This window comes from Aquarana catesbeiana, linkage group LG03 (assembly GCF_042186555.1).
Source record: "Aquarana catesbeiana isolate 2022-GZ linkage group LG03, ASM4218655v1, whole genome shotgun sequence".
Lineage (NCBI taxonomy): Eukaryota > Metazoa > Chordata > Amphibia > Anura > Ranidae > Aquarana > Aquarana catesbeiana.
In genome coordinates, this window is record NC_133326.1 from 9527640 (window position 1) to 9551199 (window position 23560).

Consider the following 23560-nt stretch of genomic DNA (forward strand, 5'->3'; position numbering starts at 1 on the left):
CTAAAACAAATAGTACAGCAAATCTGCAGATTTACAAGAATAGTCTCCACTTATCTACGTGGATAGAAGGGGTTTATGACAATAGACAAAACACTCATTAAGAGACCCTCCTCGTCTCTTCTCTTCTCTGTGAGTTTTATCTGACCCTACCATGCGCCTCTGACCCAGGTCGCCCACAAGGAGTCAACGCAGGGAACTGCAGAGGATTTTCCCTATCCACACACAGTCCAACCCGTGAAGGGGGACACAAACACATTCACACACACACGTTACCCAACCAGAAAGGTCCGAGAGTGGTCTGGTTTCCTTGAGAACCGACAGATAGGATACATTGGAAAAGGCAGAAGTATAGCGAGCTTAAGGGCAGCTTACCTAGCCGGCATTTGAGGTCTGCGTTTCCCGATGATCCCGATCGAAGCGCGGTTCCTTCTGGAGACTCTGCCAAACTCCTGTTATGACTCGCCAAGACTGATATGACTGATTTCTGATTGGGACTCTAAAGCAAAGTTAATACTGCAGCTGCAGGAACAGATTCACAGGACTCAATCACTGTGTTTAAAATGTCCGTTCAGTGAAAAATTTATTATTACATGTTATTTTATACATAGATAAGAAAGGGGTGGTGTGAGATGTTATTAAAAGCTAACAAATAGAAATATGTTATTAAAAGCTAACAAATAGAAATATATTATTAAAAACTAGCGAATAGAACAATTGCAAAAGTAAAACCTTGAAAAGGGAGGGGGGGAGTAGAGAGCGTTTAGTAGGAGAAGTGCCTGTGTGTTAGGTGAAGGTTACAGAACACATTTCAACAGTGAGAACAAAATGGATTCTCTTGTGCTTAAATGAACAGTACAATGAATGTCCATGTCAGACATGATACAAGAGATGGTCAGAGACTGCAGACATGATACAAGAGCTGATCAGAGACTGCACACATGATACAAGAGATGGCAAGAGACTGTGGATATGATACAAGAGATGTGCAGAGACTGCAGACATTATACAAGAGATGGGCAGAGACTGCACACATGATACAAGAGATGGCAAGAGACTGTGGATATGATACAAGAGATGTGCAGAGACTGCAGACATTATACAAGAGATGGGCAGAGACTGCAGACATTATACAAGACCTGGTCAGAGACTACAGACATAATACAAGAGATGGGCAGAGACTGCAGACATGATACAAAAGATGGGCAGAGACTGCAGACATTATACAAGACCTGGTCAGAGACTGCAGACACGATGCAAGAGATGGGCAGAGACTGCAGACATGATACAAGAGATGTGCAGAGACTGCAGACATTATACAAGAGATGGGCAGAGACTGCAGACATTATACAAGACCTGGTCAGAGACTACAGACATAATACAAGAGATGGGCAGAGACTGCAGACATGATACAAAAGATGGGCAGAGACTGCAGACATTATACAAGACCTGGTCAGAGACTGCAGACACGATGCAAGAGATGGGCAGAGACTGCGGAAATGATACAAGAGATGGGCAGAGACTCTGGACATGCTTTAGGAGTAGTTGGGTGCTGGGGACATGCTTCAAGAGAGAGTCTTAGACTAGGGACATATTACATGAGACTGCTAGAACTGACTACTATAACAGTGCGATGAATAAACACAGATTAGTGTCTGCAGGGTACTTGAGGACTGGGCACCAGGACTCTACATGGTCATTTTAAGGGGAATTCCATTCAGTCAAGAATGTGACAGCCTCCTGCATAGGGCTCATCCTTTCTACGAATCTGGAGGCCGCCAGCATCATAGCAACCAATGACTCCTATCTGGCCCCATTCACCTGCCAGCCAGGAGATTTCCCATATGACCGCTAAAAGTAAACAATAGGCCAGGGATGCTGGATAACATCATCACCCAAATATGGCAGTGATCATACTTGGGCATCCATGACAGTTCCCTGCACAAGACTTGTGGTTGCTGAGACGCTAGTAGCCGATGGCTTCTTAGCAACAACTGACTCATCCCAGTGCCGTTCAGCTGCCGGCCGGGAGATTTCTTGGCCCAATGCTGAATGTAAACAAAGAGGCAGTGGGATACTTGCTAAAGTCATTACCCAGATATGGGCTATATATTGGTAATGACAGAAATCTTTCAGCTGGCAGCTGAAATGGGCAGGGATTGGTCACTAGTTGCTATGACGTTGTTGGTTACATAGCCGATGGCATCTTAGCAACCAGCAATGCTGTGCTACTGGGACTTAAAGGAGAAGTTTGGGATACTTGAGAAAACAAACACACATTTTCTTCCCAGCTGCAGCATCGGTCCCACGCTGGTTCTAAGATCATGAACTGAGCAATCACATGACCCCTAATCACTCAGTTCTTGGTAGGTCAGCTCTGCACTCATTGGAGTTTCAGGCTGGAGAGAAGACGAGCGTAGTTGGCTTCAGCTGTCAGCTGCACGCTGAGAACCGGACACGGCTGTCAGTCCGGCAGCTGGGTGCATCCGGACAATATTGTCGGGATCCTTACAGAGCGTGAAGCGGTCCTGTGACATGCTGACAGCAGCGAACCAAGATATGTGTATGAGCCACTCAGGCTGTATGGGAATGAAGTCCTGTGCCCACCGCTGTGAGTGCTTGCCGGGAATGGAGCTCATCTTTGCTCCAGGCAATGGTAGAGAGTGATGGGTGTCCCGGGAGCCGCACATTAAGTCAAAGCCTGCTGTGTGATAGTGAATGGCATTCTCAGCCTGGACCCCCGCCAGGCCACACCCCCAACACATTTCACTCCGCCCACCAGAGCATTCTCATGAGGAGGGGGTCCAGGCTGAGACTGCCATTCACTATGACACAGCAGGCTTTGACTTGATGTGCGGCTCCCGGGACACCTGTCACTCTCAACCATCAGCTGACATCAGACTTTAGCCCGCTGTCAGCTGATTCTGGGTCACAAGAGAGCAAAATGAAGTGCACTCTTTTGACCCACATGAGAATTCTTGCCCAAAAAAATGCTTTGGCCATACTTCTCCTTAAACGTGCACTGACATGTTATGTCCCAGTAGCAGAGCATCAGTGGTTGCTAAGATGCCATTGACAGTGCAGCCAACAACGTCCTAGCAACCAATGACTGACCCCATGACCCCAGCGGTCCAACCATTGACGCCTCACTTTGCTTCACTTCTCTATGTTGCCAGCTTACACTTTTTTTTTTTATATTTTCCCTATTTAGCTTTGTAATAACGCTTTACTTCTTCTCAGACGAAGGCCTTAATTGACCGGCTACAGAAGTTGGTGTCTTCAGAGGGGAGATTTAAAAACCTGAGAGAGGCCTTGAAGAAGTAAGTTTTCAGCATCAATGGCAATATATCGTGTGATTGTATGCAAATGTGTGTCTCTGTATTGACGGAACAATTTTTATTTTCATTTTTTTAACTTAGAGCTATTTTACTGAATAATTTCAAAGTATACATACAGTATAGTTGTAGAGCTGCATCATTGTGTTGCATACTAAAGTGAACAATGATAACATGTCCAATATACAGTATTGGATAAGAGTTCCATAGATCTATGTGTAGCCAATTGTAAGTCTGTTCCAGATGGGGAGGAGGTAATGGTACTAGGAGATGAAAATAGAAGGAGGGATTGGGATTTTTAAGGTGCAGATTAATTTGAAAAATAGTAAGAACTATAATATGTAAGAAATTTTTAATTTTAGAAAAAATTTGAAAAATTGTTAAAACACAACAATTGGCAAGTAGAGATCAACAAGATTCTATGAATACAGCATTATAAGATGGAGTTCCCAACATGTTTCACCCATATATCGGGCTTCTTCAGGGGATGCTGTCCAACTAGAGGTACAAGCCTTCTTGGTCTCCTGAAATATTGCTTAAATCTCTAAGGGGTCACAGGTGTCAATCAGCGTCCAGAGAACCATAAGAAAAACAGAAATGGAAGGCGCGCACACCTAGTGCATTACCAAAGATAATTTAGTAATATAAATGTTTTATATAAAAGTGGGTATTCACAAAATGCAACTGACAAAAGGCCATAAAAACAATGCATGGATATGCACAGAACACGGGGTACAGCTAACGCGTTTCGGGGGCGCACCCCCTTCCTCAGAGCTAGGCAGGTCTGCTGGAACCCAGGGACACACACATGTGCTGTTGCTAAATGCCAGTCTTATCAATAAATACTGGCGGTTTTAGACAGCATTTGTCCCTTGGTATTGAGTACACTGCAGAACTTTGTTTTTTCGGTCTTTGATTGCCCTCTATGGTCACCTTTAGCATATGGTTCTATGGGCGGCAGATTGACACCTGTGACCCCTTAGTGATTTAACCAATATTTCAAGAGACCAAGAAGGCTGGTACTGCTAGTTGGACAGCATCCCCTGAAGAAGCCCGATATATGGGTGAAACATGTTGGGAACTCCATCTTATAATACTTATAATTTCTTACATATTCTAGTTGTTACTATTTTTCAAATTAATCTGCACCTCCTGCAATCCCTCCTTCTATATTTAACTAATTAAGGGATGTGGTGCTATTATCAAGTTGATTTGTCAGTGATCAAAAAACTTTCCTTTCACTAGGAGGTGAAAGTGGGTCGCGTTGGTACAGGTGAGGATGATGTATAAGACGAGCGTAGGAATGTGGAGTGGGAAGAGTAATCCGTGTTAATAAGATGGTATGAAATTAGTACAATAAGGAGGTAATATCCAGATGATTGTACTTGAGCCAGGGAGCCCAGTCCTTTTGGAATTTAGGTAGGTTTCGTTTTGCCTTGGCAAACATGAGCTCCCAATTGTAGGTGTTGATGGAGGGTTTGAAGAATGAGTTGAGGAGAGGGTAAAGAGTCGCTGGTCCAGTTTCTTGATATCGAAAGTGTAGCTGCGATTAGGATGTGGGTGAGAGTGACATGGTATTGAATGTCCCAAGCCTCCAACCCCCAGGCCTAGGAGAGCCAGTTGGGGTGTGATATTTGTGGAGTTGCCAGTAAGGTTGGTGAAGGGGGTTTGGACATTTTGCCATAAAGGGGAGAGTTTGGGGCAGGACCACCAGACACGGATATTCGAACCGACATTGCCGCATTTCCTCCAGCAAGCAGCTGATTGGGAGGGTGAAAAATGGGCTAGTTTAGCCGGTATTTGGTACCATTGGTGGAGCAGTTTTTGTGCCGTTTCCCAGTGTGATAGAAACTTTCAAGGTGAGGCGCGATGCTTGGTACCACATTGTTAAGTTTGCCGAGAAGGTTAGGGTCTGTTCCCACTTTTCCATAACTGGCAATTTCTTGTGGTTATGTGTGTTGCTTATCACTTTGTAGAAAAATGAGGATCCCTTAATAGGGGCAGCAGGGTGTTCATAGGCTTTGATGATGTTAGTGGTAAGAACTCTTTGATCGCTTTTAGAAGCAGCTGGCCGCAAAGGCCGGAACGTTTTCTGGGCGAACTGGGGGAAACGGTAAGCCCGAGAAACAGAATGGTTTTATGAGAAAGCCAGCCGCCAGCTGCAAAAAACGATACCGGGGTTAGGGCTGATATCTTCAGCCATAATCCCGGTAAATCACTTGCAAACCCCAATGTATTGCAGTCGGCAAGTGGTTAAGGGTGGTATCTGCATATTTCAGATACTTATCCAGCAGATCCAGCTTTGTCCCGCTGAGGTCCTCTTTAAAGCCCGGCCACAGCTCTGTCCCGCGCCATCATGTGCTTGCTGACATCATCGAGGGGCCTTGCCGGCTCTTCCTGGTGACGCGCCAACAAGCCTGCCACCACCTCCTTTCCTGAATGGAAGGCTATGTCTTCTGGGATATGTGACGTGGATATCCCAGGAGGCACAGCCGGCAGTGTGCACGTCAATCGCCTAAGGCAAATGACGTGCATGGGAAGGCGGGGCCGGACATTTTTGCTTTAAAAAAAAAAATTAAAAAGATACAAAAAAAATGTAAAATCGGCGCGATAAGTATAGAGGATGGAAGGGGGGAAGTGGTGGAAGAGCGTGAAGGTCTGCTTTAAGAGGATGAGGGAATAAGGGTACTGGCTCCCACACACAGGGCCCTAGTGATTATGAATGGGGGGTTCTCTAGGTGATTGGACAGTTCATAGCACAGTGAGCGGTGGGGAGGGGGGATATGGAGGAATTGATCTTGGTCACAATGGGTCATCTCGTGATCAGACCGTTGTAGGATTACAGAAGTTTAGAGTCCATGGTTGTTGAAGAGTTATCAGTCCAAGAGGGCTTCAAATCTGTGAGAACAACCTCTATTTGCATAAGGTACAGTATCTATGTGTAGTGGTAGGTTAGAGTTCACCATTTTTTTTCCAGCAGAAAAAAGATGGCGGGTTTGTTTTTCTTCAGCACATGGCTTTCCATTAGACATATGCACTGCCGAAAAATTTGTTCGTTTTACTTCCATTTGTTTTTTTTTTTTTTTTTGTTTTGTTTTTTTTCGGGTCATCCCTTATGATCGCAATTCGTAAATTCAAAAAAAATCTGAAGTTTGAAAAAAAATTCAAAAAAAAATCTGAAATTCGCAAATTAAAAAAAAAATCAGAAATTCAAAAAATTTTTTTAAAAAATCGGAATTTTGAAAACCCGAAAATTCGAAAATCTCAAATAATGACTAACTAATAATAACTTAACTATTAAATTATAGGTATTGGAATTTCCTTTCAAATTTGGCGTCTAGTAAACGTAACGAATACGAATTTATCGAAGTTACGAACTATCCGAAATAACGAATGCCGCATCTAAACAAATGGAATGGAACAAATTAATAACAAATAATAATAATAAAATGTTTTTATTGTTATTATTGTAATTTATTATTATTAATTCATTACATTCCATTTGTTTAGATAAGGCATTCATTATTTCAGATAATTTGTAACTTCGGATAAATTCGTATTTGTTACGTTTACCAACAGCCAAATTTGAAAGGGAATTTTAATAGCTAGTAATAGTTAAGTTATTAACTTAGGTTAGTTATTTCATAGTTTTGAATTTTCGAGTTTTCGAATTTCCGATTTTTTTTTTTTCGAATTTCCGAACTTCCGATTTTTTTGAATATTCGAATTTACGAAAATTTGCAAAAGTTCGTTAAACTGTTTTTTGTTAATTCGGTTATTTCCGAATTAATGATTTCGGAACGAAACAAATTGCACATGTTCACTTTTCCAAGCACAGAAGAACAGTAGACCAAGCAATGTCCTTTCAGCAGTAGTGGAGACCAGGTGTTCTACCACACCTAGGAGATACACCTTTGGGGAGGAAACAACGAGGTGGACAGTTCTTACAGGCGTGGTCCACCACATCCTGCCAGACAGCCGAAATATTTGGACTAGTCCAAAAATTGGTGGATGAGGTCTTCCTCTGTCTGGCAACACCGATCATTTTTTCTTTTTTTTTAATATGTCTGCCATGGTCTCTTCCTTGTTCCTACTTCCTAACTTTTTGTGTTCTTTTATGTCTCCAGCTGTGACCCTCCCTGTGTTCCTTATCTGGGCATGTACCTGACCGACCTGGCATGCATAGAAGAAGGTACCCCCAACTACACAGAGGATGGACTGGTCAACTTTTCAAAGATGAGAATGGTGAGATATACAAACACCTAAAAAAAGAGGCAACAGTAGTTTTTTTTTTTTTTTGTGTTAATGAAAACTTGATGCAAAATATTTTCTGCTGGCACCACCTAGCAGGCACTTCCTGATGGGTCTACACCCTACCTCTGCCCAAGCCGTGGGCCTCCTTATGGGTCCAAACTGAAGTTATTATATTCAAGATTTTTACATGTCAGAATGGCCTGGAATTTGGGGATTTATCTGACAACTAGGCACCTTAACCCCTTCACGAGGTCAAACGCTAACACCCAAACCCAATTTTGGTATGTATTAATTAAGTGGTTGTAAAGGCTGAAGGTAAAAAACCTTCAGTGTGCTGCCCCCCCCCCCCCCCAATACTGACCTAATCCCAATCCAGCGATGTGCACAAGACCCAAGGCTCTCCCGGGTCTCTCCCTCCTGATTGGCTAAAGATGCAGCAGCAGGAGCCATTGGCTCCTGCTGCTGTCAATCACAGCCAGTGAGGCGGGAACGGGGGGTGGGGGCAGGGCTGAGCCATGCTCTCTTTGTCTTATGGACACAGAGAGCTGGCTGGGGAGCGAGCATGCACGAGTGCCTCCACAACAAGCAGTTTGCTATGGGGGCACTCAGCAAGGGGGAGGGGCCCAGAGCGCCAGCGGGGGACTCGAGAAGAGGAGGATAGAGGCTCCTCTGTGCTAAACCATTACACAGAGCAGGTAAGTATGACATGTTTGTTATTTTTTTATTTTTTTTATAAAATGTTCTCCTTTACAATCACCTTAACTATTAGTATAACTGTACATCTGTCAGAAACCATGAAATGAGACCAAGACAGAAGTACAGTTAAATCACACTTGTTTAATAATAAAAGTAAAAAGGACAAACGTAGTCAAAACATAGCCAAAGTTCAGTAACCGGAACGTATATTCAGACAAGCCAGAAGTCAGGGATCAATGTAGTGAAACAGCAAGCAGGATCTGGAGCCAGAAGGGATGTCAGCAAAGCAAGTCTTTAAACAGGAACGCAAGGAGATAGGCTCTGTGATGTTGACCAAGGCGAAGGCAGAGAACCTCTGGGCTGGACGGCTTAAGTAGGCAGGACTGACGAGCAGGATATCATCAACAGGTGAGTCACTGTGGAGAGAGATAGGAGCTGGCAATTAGCCGACAGCTGAGCGGCCAGCTCTGAGAAGGAAGGGCTGAGTCCATCCCTGACAACGTTTTATTGTAACTATTTGTATCCAGATGGCTTATACCACTTTTTTTTTTCAGGACAGAGTGAGCTTTTATTTGGATGAAATTGTTAATTGACATCTCCTGATTTTGTTTTATCATTGAAGTAAAACTAGCATAAAAAGAAAAAAATATCGGCTTTTAAAATTTAGCTGTGTACTTTTATGCAATTACCCACCACCAAAAAAAACCCAGCAAAATAATTTCTCCTACTCCTGGCGATCGCTGCGATACTACATGGGTGCTGTTTGTTCTTTCTACCTGTAGTAGAGCCAAGAAATAATAATACACATTTTTGGGGGTTTTTTTGGTCCTACCTAAACACACTGACACCAACACTCACACTGATACTAAATATAAAACCTTTTTTTCCTACCTAAAACACTTTGACACCGACTGACACTAAGGCAGAGGCCATACATGCGTCGAATTTCAAAAGAATTTTCTTTCCAAAATCTTATCTAAGAATTTTCGTTCGTATTTCGCACCATTAGTGGGGCTGCAGAAACAGCCAATTTTCGTGCGGCCATCGAATTCGAGTAATCGGACATGCTGGAAATTTTTTTAGAAAAATGAACGATTTTCTAATCAATGATAGGAGACTCGTGCAAGAAATGTAATTGAAAAAGAAATGCGCATGTGCAAGAAAAGAAAATTCCCAGCAAGAAACATTATTTTCTGTGGCAACATGGAGGTGAAATTGAAGGCTTTGGTTGGCCGAATTTTGAAATCAATGGTGGCGCCATCGGATCACAAAATGCACAAATTTTCTGATTTTCAAAAGAAAATTCTTTCGACTACACTAGTGCAGTTATCCTTTCTTTCTTTTAGATTTTTTTTTTTCATAGCGTTCTCTAGATACAATGTATCTTTTTCTCTTTCTTTTGCTTAAAGCGGGGTTCCACCCAAATTTTGAACAATATTTGTATGTATTCTCTTCCTTGCCTAGATGCTGACATGCCGTTTAAAAAAATTTAAATCGCCGTAATAACCTTTTATTTTTCTATTCTTCTTTGCACTTCCTGGTTCTCCTCCCGTGGGAGTAGGCGTGTTTCTAGCCTCTCCCAGACTCCTGGGAGCTAGTCTCAGGCTTCCCAGGATGCCACTGAGCATGTGCGGGAACGAGCGGTGAATGCTGGGAGCACAGCATTCACCACATCCAGGAAATAAATGCTTGTGGGCTTCAAATGCCCACAATGAAGATGGAAACCGCCTGCAGTGAATAATATAAGTTATTCTTTCCGACGAAATCTGACACAGGCGGACATATTACACACAATATGTGAGTATGGAATGCTGAGAAGAAAAGTTTGTGAATGAACTCAAAAAAAAAAAAACCGATAGATAGGTGGACCCCCGCTTTAATCACAGTGATCATATGATTGGAGAACAGATGATGCCACCACATTCCCATGCCCACTGCTTATCGAGTTCATTGAACCCCAGTGGTCCTTCCTTCAGCTGTGGAGCTACCCAATGCGGACAATACTCCAACAGCCTCTTAACCACTTAAGGACCAAGCCTCTTTTTGAGATTTGTTTACAAGTTAAAAACATTTTTTTTTTCCCTAGAAAATTACTTAGAACCCCCAAACATTATACATTTTTTTCTAACACCCTAGAGAATAAAATGGCGGTCGTTGCAACACTTTCTGTCACACCGTATTTGCGCAGCTGTCTTACTTTTTTTGGAAAAAATACACTTTTTTGTATTAAAAAAATAAGACAGTAAATTAGCCCATTTTTTTTTTATATTGTGAAAGATCATGTTACGCCGAGTAAATTGATACCCAACATGTCAGGCTTCAAAATTGCGCCCACAAGTGGAATGACGACAAACTTTTACCCTTAGAAATCTCCATAGGCGACGTTTAAAAAATTCTACAGGTTGCATGTTTTGAGTTACAGAGGTGGTCTAGGGCTAGAATTATTGCTCTCGCTCTAACGTTCATGGCGATACCTCACATGTGTGGTTTGAACACCATTTTAATATGCGGGCGCTACTCACGTATGCGGTCGTTTCTGCACGCAAGCTTGGCAGGACAGGGCGCGTTTAAAAAAAAATGTTTTTCTTATTTATTTTACATTTTTATTTTTGATTTTTACACTGTTCTTTTAAAAAAAAAGTTGTGTCACTTTTATTCCTATTAAAAGTAATGTAAACATCCCTTGTAATAGAAAAAAGGCATGACAGGGCCTCTTAAATATGAGATCTGGGGGTCAAAAAGAACCTCACATCTCATATTTACACTAAAATGCAATTAAAAATAAATAAATAATTTTGCCATTTAAAAAATTTTTTTTAAAAATGTCCCTTTAAGAGCTGTGGGCGGAAGTGACATTTTGACGTCACTTTCGCCCTGCAATGATATGGAGATGGGTGGGGGGCCATCTTCCCCTCACTCATCTTCATGTCAGGCTAGGGAGAGGATCCGATCGCCTCCGCCTCTGCCGGCGGCTCCGGTAAGCGGCGGAGGGCACCGGAGCGCGGCGAAGGGGAGGGCCCTCACCCGCCGCCGCTAAAAGTAATCTTGCGGCGAATCCGCTGCAGAGACCACTTTTATCTGAAAGCGGATCGTCGGCCGAAGAAGAGGATACCGGGGTTATGGCAGCTAACTGCTGCCATAACAAGGATATTCCTCTTCAAACTTAGGACATATATCGGCGTGCGGCAGTCCGTAAATGGTTAAAGCGGAACTAAACCCAGTTCCCAAAACAGTTACATTCAATGAATGCCGTGAATGAAAATTGTCATTGTTGCTTGTGCTCACAACCAGACCTGTCAAGCCATCAAATGGCCAGTGGCATAACTGATCACATCTGCAGCACCTTGGCAACTGCAGATCAGACAGAGGCTAAGATGGCAGCTTCCTTGGCTGTAAAGGATAGAAGGTTTAGTTCCGGGAATAAAAACTTTCATGGTTGCTTGTGCTCACAACCGGAACTATCAAGCCATGAAATGGCCAGGGGCATACAGTGCTGTGAAAAAGTATTTGCCCCCATTCCTGATTTTTTTTTTTTTTGCATATTTGTCTCACTTAAATGATTCAGATCATCAAACAAATGTTATTATTACACAAAGATAACCCGAGTAAATACAAAATGTGGTTTTTAAAGAATGATTTCATTTAATACAGGAAAAAAGCTGTCCAAACCTGCCTGGTCCTATGTGAAAAAGTAACTGCCCCTTTGAACCTAATAACTGGTTGTGCCAGCCTTGGCGGCAACAACTGCAATCAAGCGTTTGCGATAACTGGCAATGAGTCTTTCCCATCTCTGTGGAGAAATTTTGGCCGACTCTTCTTTGTAGAATTGTTTTCATTCAGTCACATTGGAGGGTTTCCCAGCATGAACGGCCTGTTTTAGGTCATGATACAGCATCTCAAAGTCCAGACTTTGACTAGGCCACTCCAAAACCTTCATTTTGTTTTTTTCAAGCCATTCAGAGGTGGACTTGCTGTTGTGTTTCGGATCACTGTCCTGCTGCATAACCCAAGTGCGATTGAGCTTGAGGTCTGGAACTGATGGCCGGACATTCTCCTTCAGAATTTTCTGGTAGAGCTCAGAATTCATGGTTCCCTCAATGACGGCAAGTCGTCCAGGTCCTGAAGCTGCAAAGCAGCCCCAGACCATCACGCAACCACCACCATGTCTGACTGTTGGTATGATGTTCTTTTTATTAAACGCTGTGTTAGGTTTACATTAGATGTAACGGGACGCACACCTTCCAAAGAAATTCAAAACAGTCCACAGAATATTTGCCCAAAAGTCTTGGGGATAATCAAAATTTTTTTGGCAAATTTGAGATGAGCCTTTGTGTTCTTTTTGATCAGCAGTGGCTTTGGCCTTGGAACTCTCCCATGGACGCCATTTTTGCCCAGTCTCTTCCTTATTGTTGAATCCTGAACACTGACCCTACCTGAGACAAGTGAGACCTGAAGTTCTTTAGATGTTGTTCTGGGTTCTATTATGACCTCCTGAATGAGTCGTCGTCTTGTTCTTGGAGTAATTTTGGTTGGCCGGCCACTCCTGGGAAGGTTCATCACTGTTCCAAGTTATCTCCATTTGTAGATAATGGCTCTCCCCGTGGTTGGCTGGAGTTCCAAAGCCTTATGCCGCGTACACACGATCGGAATTTTGGCCCGCAAAAGACCGATGAGAGCTTTACGGCAGAAAATGCGACCGTGTGTACGCTCCATCGGTCTTTTGCTGGCGGAATTCCAGCCAGCAAAAGATTGAGAGCATGCTCTCAATTTTTCGGTTGGGAAAAGATCCTATCCGAAAATGCGATCGTCTGTGGCAATTCCGATGCACAAAATCCCTTCGCATGCTCGGAAACAATTCGACGCATGCTCGGAAGCATTGAACTTCATTTTCTCGGCTCGTCGTAGTGTTGTACGTCACCCCATTCTTGACGGCCATAATTTCAGCGAACTTTTGCGTGACCGTGTGTATGCAAGGCAAACTTGAGTGGAATTCCAGAAAAGCCGCCATATCTTTTTCCGATGAGAAAACCGATCGTGTGTACGCGGCATTAGAAATGACTTTGTAATCCTTTCCAGACTGATACATGTCAACTACTTTGTTTCTCATCTGCTCTTGAATTTCTTTAGATTGCGGCATTATGTGTTGCTTTTTTAGATTTTTTAGCGTGCTTCACTTTGTCAGTGTCAGTAATAGCCTCATTTTTTTTTTTAAAAAAGCTTTTTTTTTCTTAGTTTAGGCTGATATATATTCTTCTACATATTTTTGGTAAAAAAAATTCGCAATAAGCGTATATTGATTGGTTTGCGCAAAAGTTATAGCATCTACAAAATAGGGGATAATTTATAGCATTTTTATTATTATTATTTTTTTTTTTTTACTAGTAATGGCGGCGATCTACGATTTTTATCAGGACTGCGACATTATGGCGTACACATCGAACACTTTTGACACATTTTTGGGACCATTGGCATTTATACAGTGATCAGTGCTATAAAAATGCGGTGATTACTGTAAAAATGTCACTGGCAGGGAAGGGGTTAACACTAGGGGGCGATCAAGGGGTTAAATGTCTTCCCTGTGTTCTAACTGAAGGGGGGATGGGACTGTGTAGGGGAGATGACAGATCGCTGTTCATACTTTGTATGGACACACGATCAGTCTCTTCTCCCCTCAGAGAACTGGGATCCATGTGTTTACACACACAGATCCCAGTTCTCGGTGTGTCACGAGCGATTGCGGGACCGCCGGGCACTAGCGTCGGCTCCGGGGGCGAGCAGCGAACGCGCGCCCCCTAGTGGCCACAGTGCGAAGCGACGTTACATAACGTCGTTTCGCCCAGCCGTGCCATTCTGCTGCAGCAAAACTGCGGCGGCTGGTCGGCAAGTGGTTAACTCAGCTTTCCAAAAAAAAATTTGCTTAATTACAGTTCATTCATGATTTAGCAGGGGGGGTTACTTTTTCATATAGGGCCAGTCAGGTTTGGGCAGCTTTTTTCCCTTAATAAATTATTATTTAAAAACTGCATTTTGTATTTACTTGGGTTATCTATGTGTAATATTAAAATTTGTTTGATCTGAATCATTTAAGTGTGACAAATATGCAAAAAAAATAAAAAATAGAAAAATCAGGAAGGGGGCAAATACTTTTTCACACAACTGTAACTGATTACATGTGCAGCACCATGGCAACTGCAGATAAGACAGAGGCTAAGATGGCAGCTTCCTTGGCTGTAAAGGATAGGAGGGTTTAGTTCCACGTTAAGCAGCCACATACCCTTGCCCTTTTAAAATGGACCTTCACCCCCTCTTTTTGACTGTTGCTCTCCTTTTGTCTTCATTAAATGAAATTCATTTTAAAAAAAAGTTTATACATTACTGAATAAAAGAAACATGAAAAAAAGAGTGTACATGATATGAACAACTAATAATACACTGACTGAAAAAAATGGCGATGGTATACTATGGTTTCCTCCACCCGACGCGTTTCAGAGAATATGCATCTCCTTCATCAGGGGTGTGGGAGGTATCGTTTATGATAAATCAAATGGTGTTGTAGATGAACATTCCATGTTTCATTTTAAAAACAAAGTCTCAAAATTATGCTCATTCTGCCCACCCTTCAGAGTAACATGTGTTGTGCTGGTTTAAGAAGTCAATAGTGGAAAGGGACACCCAACAGAGCGCTCCATCCAACAGAAGGGGACCAATGGGCACTGAGGCCTTGGAAACTCAATCCTGCACCCAGAAAGACAGTTTCATACAATACTGTATGTTACCCTTTCTGCTGTTTACCCCCCAGTGGAGGACACAATACTCCTTTCTTGTGGCTCAAGCCAGCCCACAACTATACTACTCCTAACCTGAGACCCTTTTCACTACTTTTACACCGAGACTTCTGTCTTTCTGAGTGCAGGATTGAGTTTCCAAGGCCTCAGTGCCACCTGATCCCCTTCTGTTGGATGGAACGCTCTGTTGGGGTTTCCCTTTCCTCTATTGGCTTCTTAAACCAGCACAATATATGCTGCTCTGAAGGGTGGGCAAAATGAGCAGAATTTTGAGACTTTGTTTTTAAAATGAAACATGGAATGTTCATCTACAACACCATTTGATTTATCATTACCGATACCTCCTCACACACTCCTGATGAAGGAGATGCATACAGTGAGGGAAAAAAGTATTTGATCCCCTACTGATTTTGTACATTTGCCCACTGACAATGATCAGTCTATAATTCTAATGGTAGGTTTATTTTAACAGTGAGAGAGACAGAATAACAAAAATATTCAAAAAAGTTATAAATTGATTTGCATTTTAATGCATGAAATAATTATTTAACCCCTTGACATGACTTAGTAGTTGGTGGCAAAACCCTTGTTGGCGATCACAGAGGTCAGACGTTTCTTGTAGTTGGCCACCAGGTTTGCACACATCTCAGGAGGGATTTTGTCCCACTTCTCTTTGCAGATCCTCTCCAAGACATTAAGGTTTTCAGGCTGATGTTTGGTAACTCGAACCTTTAGCGCCCTTCACATATCTTCTATGGGATTAAAGTGGTGTTCCAGCCAAAATTATACTTTTTAAATAAAAATACCGTATTTATCGGCGTATAACACGCACTGTTTTCCCCTTAAAATCAGGGGAAAATCGTGGGTGCGTGTTATACGCCAATCCCGCTAATTGTGAGCTATCGGCGGCGATCACTGCCGACATTCACATAGCGAGTAGTTTTAAATATGGCGCCGCGGAGTTCGGAGGGACTCGGCGGAGCTGAACGAGCGCCGCCGAAATCACAGAGCCGAGATACACATAGTCGAGTGTATTCGGCTCTTTCCGGCGCTTTTCCGGCTCTTTTTCTTTCACAGTCACGCCCAGTCCCGCCATTGGACCTGTGTTATGTCCATCATAGGGCAGGACTGGGTGGGACTGTGAGCGGCGCTGGAAAGAGCCGAATACACTCAACTATGTGTATCTCGGCGGCGTTCGTTCAGTTCCGCCGGCGCCGAGTCCCTCCGAACTCCGCGACGACATATTTAAAACTACATGCAGCTATGTGTATGGTGGTGGCAATAGGCATGGACACTGGGGGCAAGGCTGCACTGACCACTGGGGCAAAGCTGCACTGACAAGTCTGCACTGGGGCAAGGCTGCACTGACAAGTCTGCACTGGGGCAAGGCTGCACTGGGGCAAGGCTGCACTGACAAGGCTGCACTGGGGCAAGGCTGCACTGACAAGGCTGCACTGGGGCAAGGCTGCACTGACAAGGCTGCACTGGGGCAAGGCTGCACTGACAAGACTGCACTGGGGCAAAGCTGCACTGACAAGGCTGCACTGGGGCAAGGCTGCACTGACAAGTGTGCACTGGGGCAAGGCTGCACTGGGGCAAAGCTGCACTGACAAGGCTGCACTGGGGCAAGGCTGCACTGACAAGACTGCACTGGAGCAAAGCTGCACTGACAAGACTGCACTGGGGAAAAGCTGCACTGACAAGGCTGCACTGGGGCAAAGCTGCACTGAAAAGGCTGCAATGGACACTGGGTCAAGGCTGCACTGACACTGAAAAGGCTGCAATGACACTAACAAGGCTGCAGATGAACACTGATGAGGCTGCATTGATGGGCATTTTAATGTAAGTTTCTTTTCCTTAAACTTCCCTCCTAAAAGTTTTTTTCCTTAAAATTCTCTCCTAAACTTGGGGTGCGTGTTATACGCCGATAAATACAGTAACCCCTCGAATACACAAGCTTAATGTATTCTAGTAAAGTTAGTCTGTAAACTAAGGTCTGTTTTGTTAGTTTATAGCAGTAGTTTGTTATTTGTAAACTTACAGCAGGTCGTGGCCATCTTACGTGTGGGCATCTGAAGCCAGACTGTATTTCTTCCTGGATCTCATCCTTGCAGATCTCGCACATGCTCAGTGCAGCAAAAGCAGTGTAATAGGTTTCAGGTCAGGTTTCCATAGCAACGGCAGTGTCAGAGGAAGTTGCCGCCCCTTCCCAGAAGGCATTGCCAACAGGAAATGATGCGATGGGCCACGGCCAGGGAGGAGGAAGTGAAAAATTAATACAGCAGATATACAGTGGGTGCTGAGAAAAAAAAATTAAAAATATCCAATTCATTTACAGTGCACAGTTTAGTGAGGGATGCTGAAGAGTTGTAAAAGTGGGTGGAACTCCACTTTAAGGTCTGGAGACTGGCTAGGCCACTCCAGGACCTTCTTGTGCTTCTTCTTGAGCCACTCCTTTGCTGCTTTGGCCGTGTGTTTTGGGTCATTGTCATGCTGGAATACCCTTCCACATCTCATTTTCAATGCCTTTGCTAAGGGAAGGAGGTTCTCACCCAAGATTTGACGGTACATGGCCCCATCCATCGTCCCTTTTGATGCGGTGAAGTTGTCCTGTGCCCTTGGGTGAAGTTGTCCTGTGCCCTTGGGTGAAGTTGTCCTGTTCCCTTGGGTGAAGTTGTCCTGTGCCCTTGGGTGAAGTTGTCCTGTGCCCTTGGGTGAAGTTGTCCTGTGCCCTTGGGTGAAGTTGTCCTGTGCCCTTGGGTGAAGTTGTCCTGTGCCCTTGGGTGAAGTTGTCCTGTGCCCTTGGGTGAAGTTGTCCTGTGCCCTTTGGTGAAGTTGTCCTGTACCCTTCGGTGAAGTTGTCCTGTCCTTCACAGCGTAAGATTTGACGGTACATGGCCCCGTCCATCGTCCCTTTTGATGCGGTGAAGTTGTCCTGTGCCCTTCGGTGAAGTTGTCCTGTGCCCTTCGGTGAAGTTGTCCTATCCTTCACAGCGTACTGTGTTACCAATTGTTTTCTTGCTGTCTATGGTCCCAGCTGCCTTGAGATCATTGACAAGATTCTCCTGTGTAGTTCTGGGCTGATTCCTCACCGTTCTCATGATCATAGAAACTCCACAAGGTGAGATCATGCATGGAGCCCCAGACCGAGTGAGATTGACAGTTATTTTGTGTTATGTTTTGTTCTAATATTCCTAATGAGTATCACCACTATTCACCACCTTGAAGTGTGTGTCAACACCACCACCAAAGGCTGAAAAGTTTGATTACCAAATTATATGGACCTCTCATTACAAAAGGTCACAAGCACTTGTGGCTCCATACCCAGCCAAGGCCTTTATAGCTTCAGAGGATCTTCCAAACTGACACATCACTCTGCCTGACATGATTGTCATAAGAGTTCCCCAAAACATAAAAGGCTCCACATAGTGTGTAATCACAACATTTTATTGCAAATAAATCTTACAGTAAAGATGCAAGTAAAACGCTTTAAATCGTATGCGTAGACTGGCACATATACAAAAATAAACGCTCTTCCGGGACTCAAGAGTAACGGTGACGTCAGCACAACGCTCCGCCCTGCGTGTTTTATCATACATTGACGTCGTCCAGGGGCATGGGAAAAAAAATACTTAGATCAAGGTTTGATCTAGGTCAGTGCCATGGTTGGTGTTTGGGTCAGGGTCAGGATTTTATTTTATTTTTTGACAGGATTTTATTTATTTTTTTATAGCGTCAGTGTGTTTTTAAGTAGGATTAAAAAAAAAAGCAAAATGGGCGCTATTGTTTCTGGGCTGAACTACAGGCACAAACAACTAACATACACATACGTGGTATCGTTGCAATCGTCAGGAGCAGGAGAATTTGGGTTGTTTTTTTGGTGGTAGGTTATGGTAGTAACAAGAAATATACAGCTAAATTTAATAAAAAATCTTTTTTTTTTACTATTTTGGGCCAGTTTTCCTTTAATAATAATAAAACATTTTTTTTTTTTAAATCAGGAGATATCCGATACCATTTACCACCAAATGAAAGCCCAACTTGTCCTGAAAAAAACGCGGTATAATCCACCTGGATGCACAAAGTAGTTTTGATGATATGTACGATGTTACTACAAGAAATATACAGCTAAATTAAATTAAAAAAAAAAAAAAAATTTTTTTTATTTTTTTTTACTATTTTGGGCCAGTTTTCCTTTGATAATAAAAAAAATCAGGAGATATCCATTACCAATTAGCACCAAAAGAAAGCCCAATTTGTCCTTAAAAAAACACGGTGTAATTCACCTGGATGCACAAATATGCATGGTTTTAATAACACATGTCAATGTTAAATAATGCATAGCCAATTAAAGTGTGCCAAAAATCTTTCAGTATTTATGCACAGACCGTAACCTAATACTATTACTCGGTTTACCTTTTTGTTTTTTTTTTTCTTTTTTTCTTTTTAGATTTCACATATAATTCGAGAGATTCGACAGTTTCAGCAGACTGCCTACAAGATAGAGCACCAGCCCAAGGTAAGACATCATTTGATTTCAGTACTAATAAGTATGGCTTGCTATGGGGGGGGCACACGCAGGAGAGAAGGGGCAGAGAGCGCCAGCGGGGGAGCCCAGAAGAGGAGGTAAAAGACTGCTCTGTGCAATACCATTGCACAGAGCAGGTAAGTTTACCCTTTTTTTTTTTTTTTTTCTATTTTAAAGGAAAACATTTTTTACTTTAGCCTTTTTTGCTGCCAGGGCTGTTTATTTTTTATTTATTTTTTTTGCACACATGCTTAAATAATTTTAGCCCCGAAGATGACATAAAACCGCAAAACATTAAATATTTTGTGAACGCAGACACCCTAGAGAATAAAATAGTGGTAGTTCCAATTCCAAGGTCTAGGAAACGCAAAACTTCAGTAAAAAATACAGTAAATTTAATTTTAGGGTACACAGACAGAATAAATTACCAATTTTTTAGTCAAATATAAAAGATGAGGTTGCACCGAGTAAATAGATACCCAACATGTCAAACCTTAAATTTGCGTGCTCCTGTGAAATGGCGATAAGCTTCAGTACCCTATATTTTTCATAGGCGACCCTTTAAAAGCCTCCTATAGGTCATCCGTTTAGTGTTACGGAGGAGGTCGGGTGCTAGAAATATTGTGCTCACTCTGGCGTGTGCGGCAATATTTAACGTGTATCGCAATTGCAGTTTTCATGCGTAGGCGACTCAACGCGCGCTTTTAAATTTGTGTGTGCATACATGTGGGGGTGGGGGGCTTTTTTTTTTTTACATCACATAAGGGACAAAAAGTCCCTCGGGCCACAGTTTGGAGACCACTGCTCTATAGTAACTCCTCTTCTTCTTTCTCATTGCAGGTAAATAATGGATTCCAAGCAGAAGAAACGTGCCACCATTGAGTTCTTGATGAAGGAGGGGTTCAGGCTGACATCCGCAGAAGGCTACAGAAAGTTTTCGGAGATGACACCATTGATGAGAGCAATGTCTTGTCATTGGTTTCATCTCTAGAACCCAAGAACTCAGTGGTGGCACGTTCCTTCTGCTTGGAGTCCATTAATTACCAGCAATTAAAAAGAAGAAGAGGAGTTACTATAGATCAGTGGCCTTCAAACTGTGGCCGGAGGCCAGATGCAGCCCTTTGCTTGCCTTTATGGAGCCCTTAGGGCACTGCTCTTCTCATTGATACAAGGCACCATTCCTTCCACTGATACCAACAGTGGGGCATAATACCTTCCACTGACACAATTCTTTCTACTGACACCAATGATGGAGCACTATTATTTCTACTGACACCAATGATGGGGCACTATTTGTTCCACTTGCAATAACAATGGGGTACTAGTCCTCCCGCTGACATCAACAATGGAGCACTGTTCCTCCAACCAGTACCAACAATACCAATGATTGGGCACTATTCCTCCTACTGACCACAGATACTGTGTATTTTTTTTTTTTTTACTCCCACTGACCACCAAGCCTGAGTTATTGTTTATTCCCACTGACGTGGGGCATTGTCTATTCTCACTGGTCACAGTTTGGCCCCCACAAGGTCTGAGGGACCATAAACTGGCCCTTTGTTTAGAAAGTTTGGAGGCCCTTGCTATAGAGCAGGGGTGGGTAACCTCGGCCCTCCAGCTGTTTTTGAAACTACAAGTCCCAAGAGACATTGCAAGACCCCGACAATCACAGGCATGACTCCTAGAGGCAGAGGCATGATGGGATTTGTGGTTTCACCACAGCTGGAGGGCCGAGGTTGCCTACCCCCTGCTATAGAGGAAGAGTTACTCTACCAACATGTGACATTTGAACGACCTATGGAGGTTAGTAAAAAAGTTGTGCCCACATTTGCACTACTTTTGGTACAGTCCTTGTATTACATAATAGAGAACAGCGGGAACAGAGATGAGACCCTCTGCCCGGAAAAATACCCAAAAAGGAAGGCTGTGGATGTCAACACACATCTCAATTTGAAATTTGCTTTTGTATCTTGCAGGTCACACAGTATCTCTTGGACTCTTCAGGAGTGCTGGATGAAGAGGGCCTTTATGAAGCTTCTCTCCGCTTGGAACCCAAACTTCCTACCTGAATTTTTGTTGCACTCTCCCTGCCTGTATCATATTGTACAGACCCCCCCAAGCCTCTGGCCGGACCCCATTATGCAGGGGTCCCTGTGTAGGGGCAGAGATGTCTGTGTCTCCATTCATCCCAAACACCCAACTGCTCCTAAGGGAAGGCCCTACACTTGCCCCTACACCCAGTTCCCCCCCCCCCCAAAGACACCCCTAGAAAAAAAGAGTGACCAGGGTGGAGACTGAGATACTTCTCAATATGAGCACTGTCCTACTTTCATCATAGGCCATGCCACCAAGAACTGAACCGTCGCTGCTGCCTCCTTTTTTGACTGGACATCTAAGGAGAATGAATCTGAGTTTTTTTTTTTTTTTGTGTGCAGCAGCTTACAGACAAACCAGCCTTCACCCCCTCCACCACCATGCTTGAGCGATGGGGTTCATGGTTCCGTGTGTCTTTTACAGAGAGGTTTTAATAGCAAACTCAAGAAACGGAAGGGGTTGATGCACAACACTCCCACGTTTTTTTTTTGTCATAAAGAGCAGATAAGAGGGCCACGTCCGTATTATAAGTGTGATGGGAAGCACTTCAGAAGATAACCAACCCCCCATCCAATGGCCGGTCTCTCTCTTGCCTTGGACTGGCATTGCACATGTCTAGCAGATTGCTACAAGTTTGCAAGTTCTGGACTCTACTCCAGCTTTGTCTTGTTGACTTCGTCTCGTAGTATGGGTCCTTGGTTTGCGACGAACAGGATTGCACAAATAAGAAGTCCAGCGGGGTAATTACAAATAGCTGCTATAACGGGCGACATTTCCAGTGCTTTATTGGAGAGGTGTCATAGACTGATGGAAAAAAAAAAAAAAAAAAGAGGATTACGGGTATGGTGGCACTTTAAGGAAATTGCAGGAGTGGGCACATGTATGATGTTGGAAATTTTGTAGCTGGTTTGAGGAAAAAAAAAAAAAAAAAATTAAACGGACTGGTCACAAGAATGTGTTATACAGGAGTCCAGCGGTGGGTTTTAAGAAAAATTTGCAGCTACCTTTTGGTTTCTTTATTTTTTTTGTACTATAAAGTGTTTCCTGATTACCTCTCGCTAATAAATCTTTTAACTCAGGGTTACCACCAACACAGCCTGTTCACAATGTCTGTCAAACAAAATGAGAGAAGAAACATTTTAACCCCTTCACGCCTAAAGGGTAAAAAACAAATCTTCATGCCTAAGCACTATTTTTCAACTTTGACATGTGTTAGTAACATAGTTACATAGTAGGTGAGGTCGAAAAAAGACACAAGTCCATCAAGTCCAACCTATGTGTATATGTCAGTATTACATTGTATATCCCTGTATGTTGCGGTCATTCAGGTGCTTATCTAATAGTTTTTTGAAACTATCGATGCTCCCCGCTGAGACCACCGCCTGTGAAAGGGAATTCCACATCCTTGCCACTCTTACAGTAAAGAACCCTCTATGTAGTTTAAGGTTAAACCTCTTTTCTTCTAATTTAAATGAGTGTCCACGAGTCTTGTTAAACTCTCTTCTGCGAAAAAGTTTTATCTCTATTGTAACATCGTACATATCATCAAAACTACTTTGTGCATCCAGGTGGATTACACCGCGTTTTTTTCAGGACAAGTTGGGCTTTCATTTGGTGGTAAATGGTAATGGATATCTCCTGATTTTTTTTTATTATTATTATTATTATTAATAAAGGAAAACTGGGCCAAAGTAGTAGAAAAATAAATATTTTTTTTAAATTTAGCTGTATATTTCTTGTTACTACCATAACCTACCACCAAAGAACAACCCAAAAAAAATTATCCTGGTTTTGACGATCACAGCGATACCACATATGTGTACGTTATTTGTTGTTTGCACACATAGTACAGCCCAGAAACAATACTGCGC

At 43.0% G+C, this 23560-nt stretch overlaps 1 protein-coding gene across 2 annotated transcripts in view; it reads left to right on the top strand.

Annotated features, from left to right (window-relative positions):
- Positions 1 to 22780, top strand: part of RASGRF1 (Ras protein specific guanine nucleotide releasing factor 1) — a 168580-nt gene extending 145800 nt beyond the window's left edge. For both annotated transcript variants that reach the window (XM_073618247.1, XM_073618248.1), the window contains exons 24-27: positions 3238 to 3317; positions 7460 to 7577; positions 19518 to 19586; positions 21572 to 22780. In XM_073618247.1, coding sequence (XP_073474348.1) covers positions 3238 to 3317; positions 7460 to 7577; positions 19518 to 19586; positions 21572 to 21664 — 360 coding nt within the window. In that variant the 3' untranslated portion in view covers positions 21665 to 22780. The remainder of the gene's footprint in view (positions 1 to 3237; positions 3318 to 7459; positions 7578 to 19517; positions 19587 to 21571) is intronic.
- The last annotated feature ends 780 nt before the right edge of the window (positions 22781 to 23560 follow it).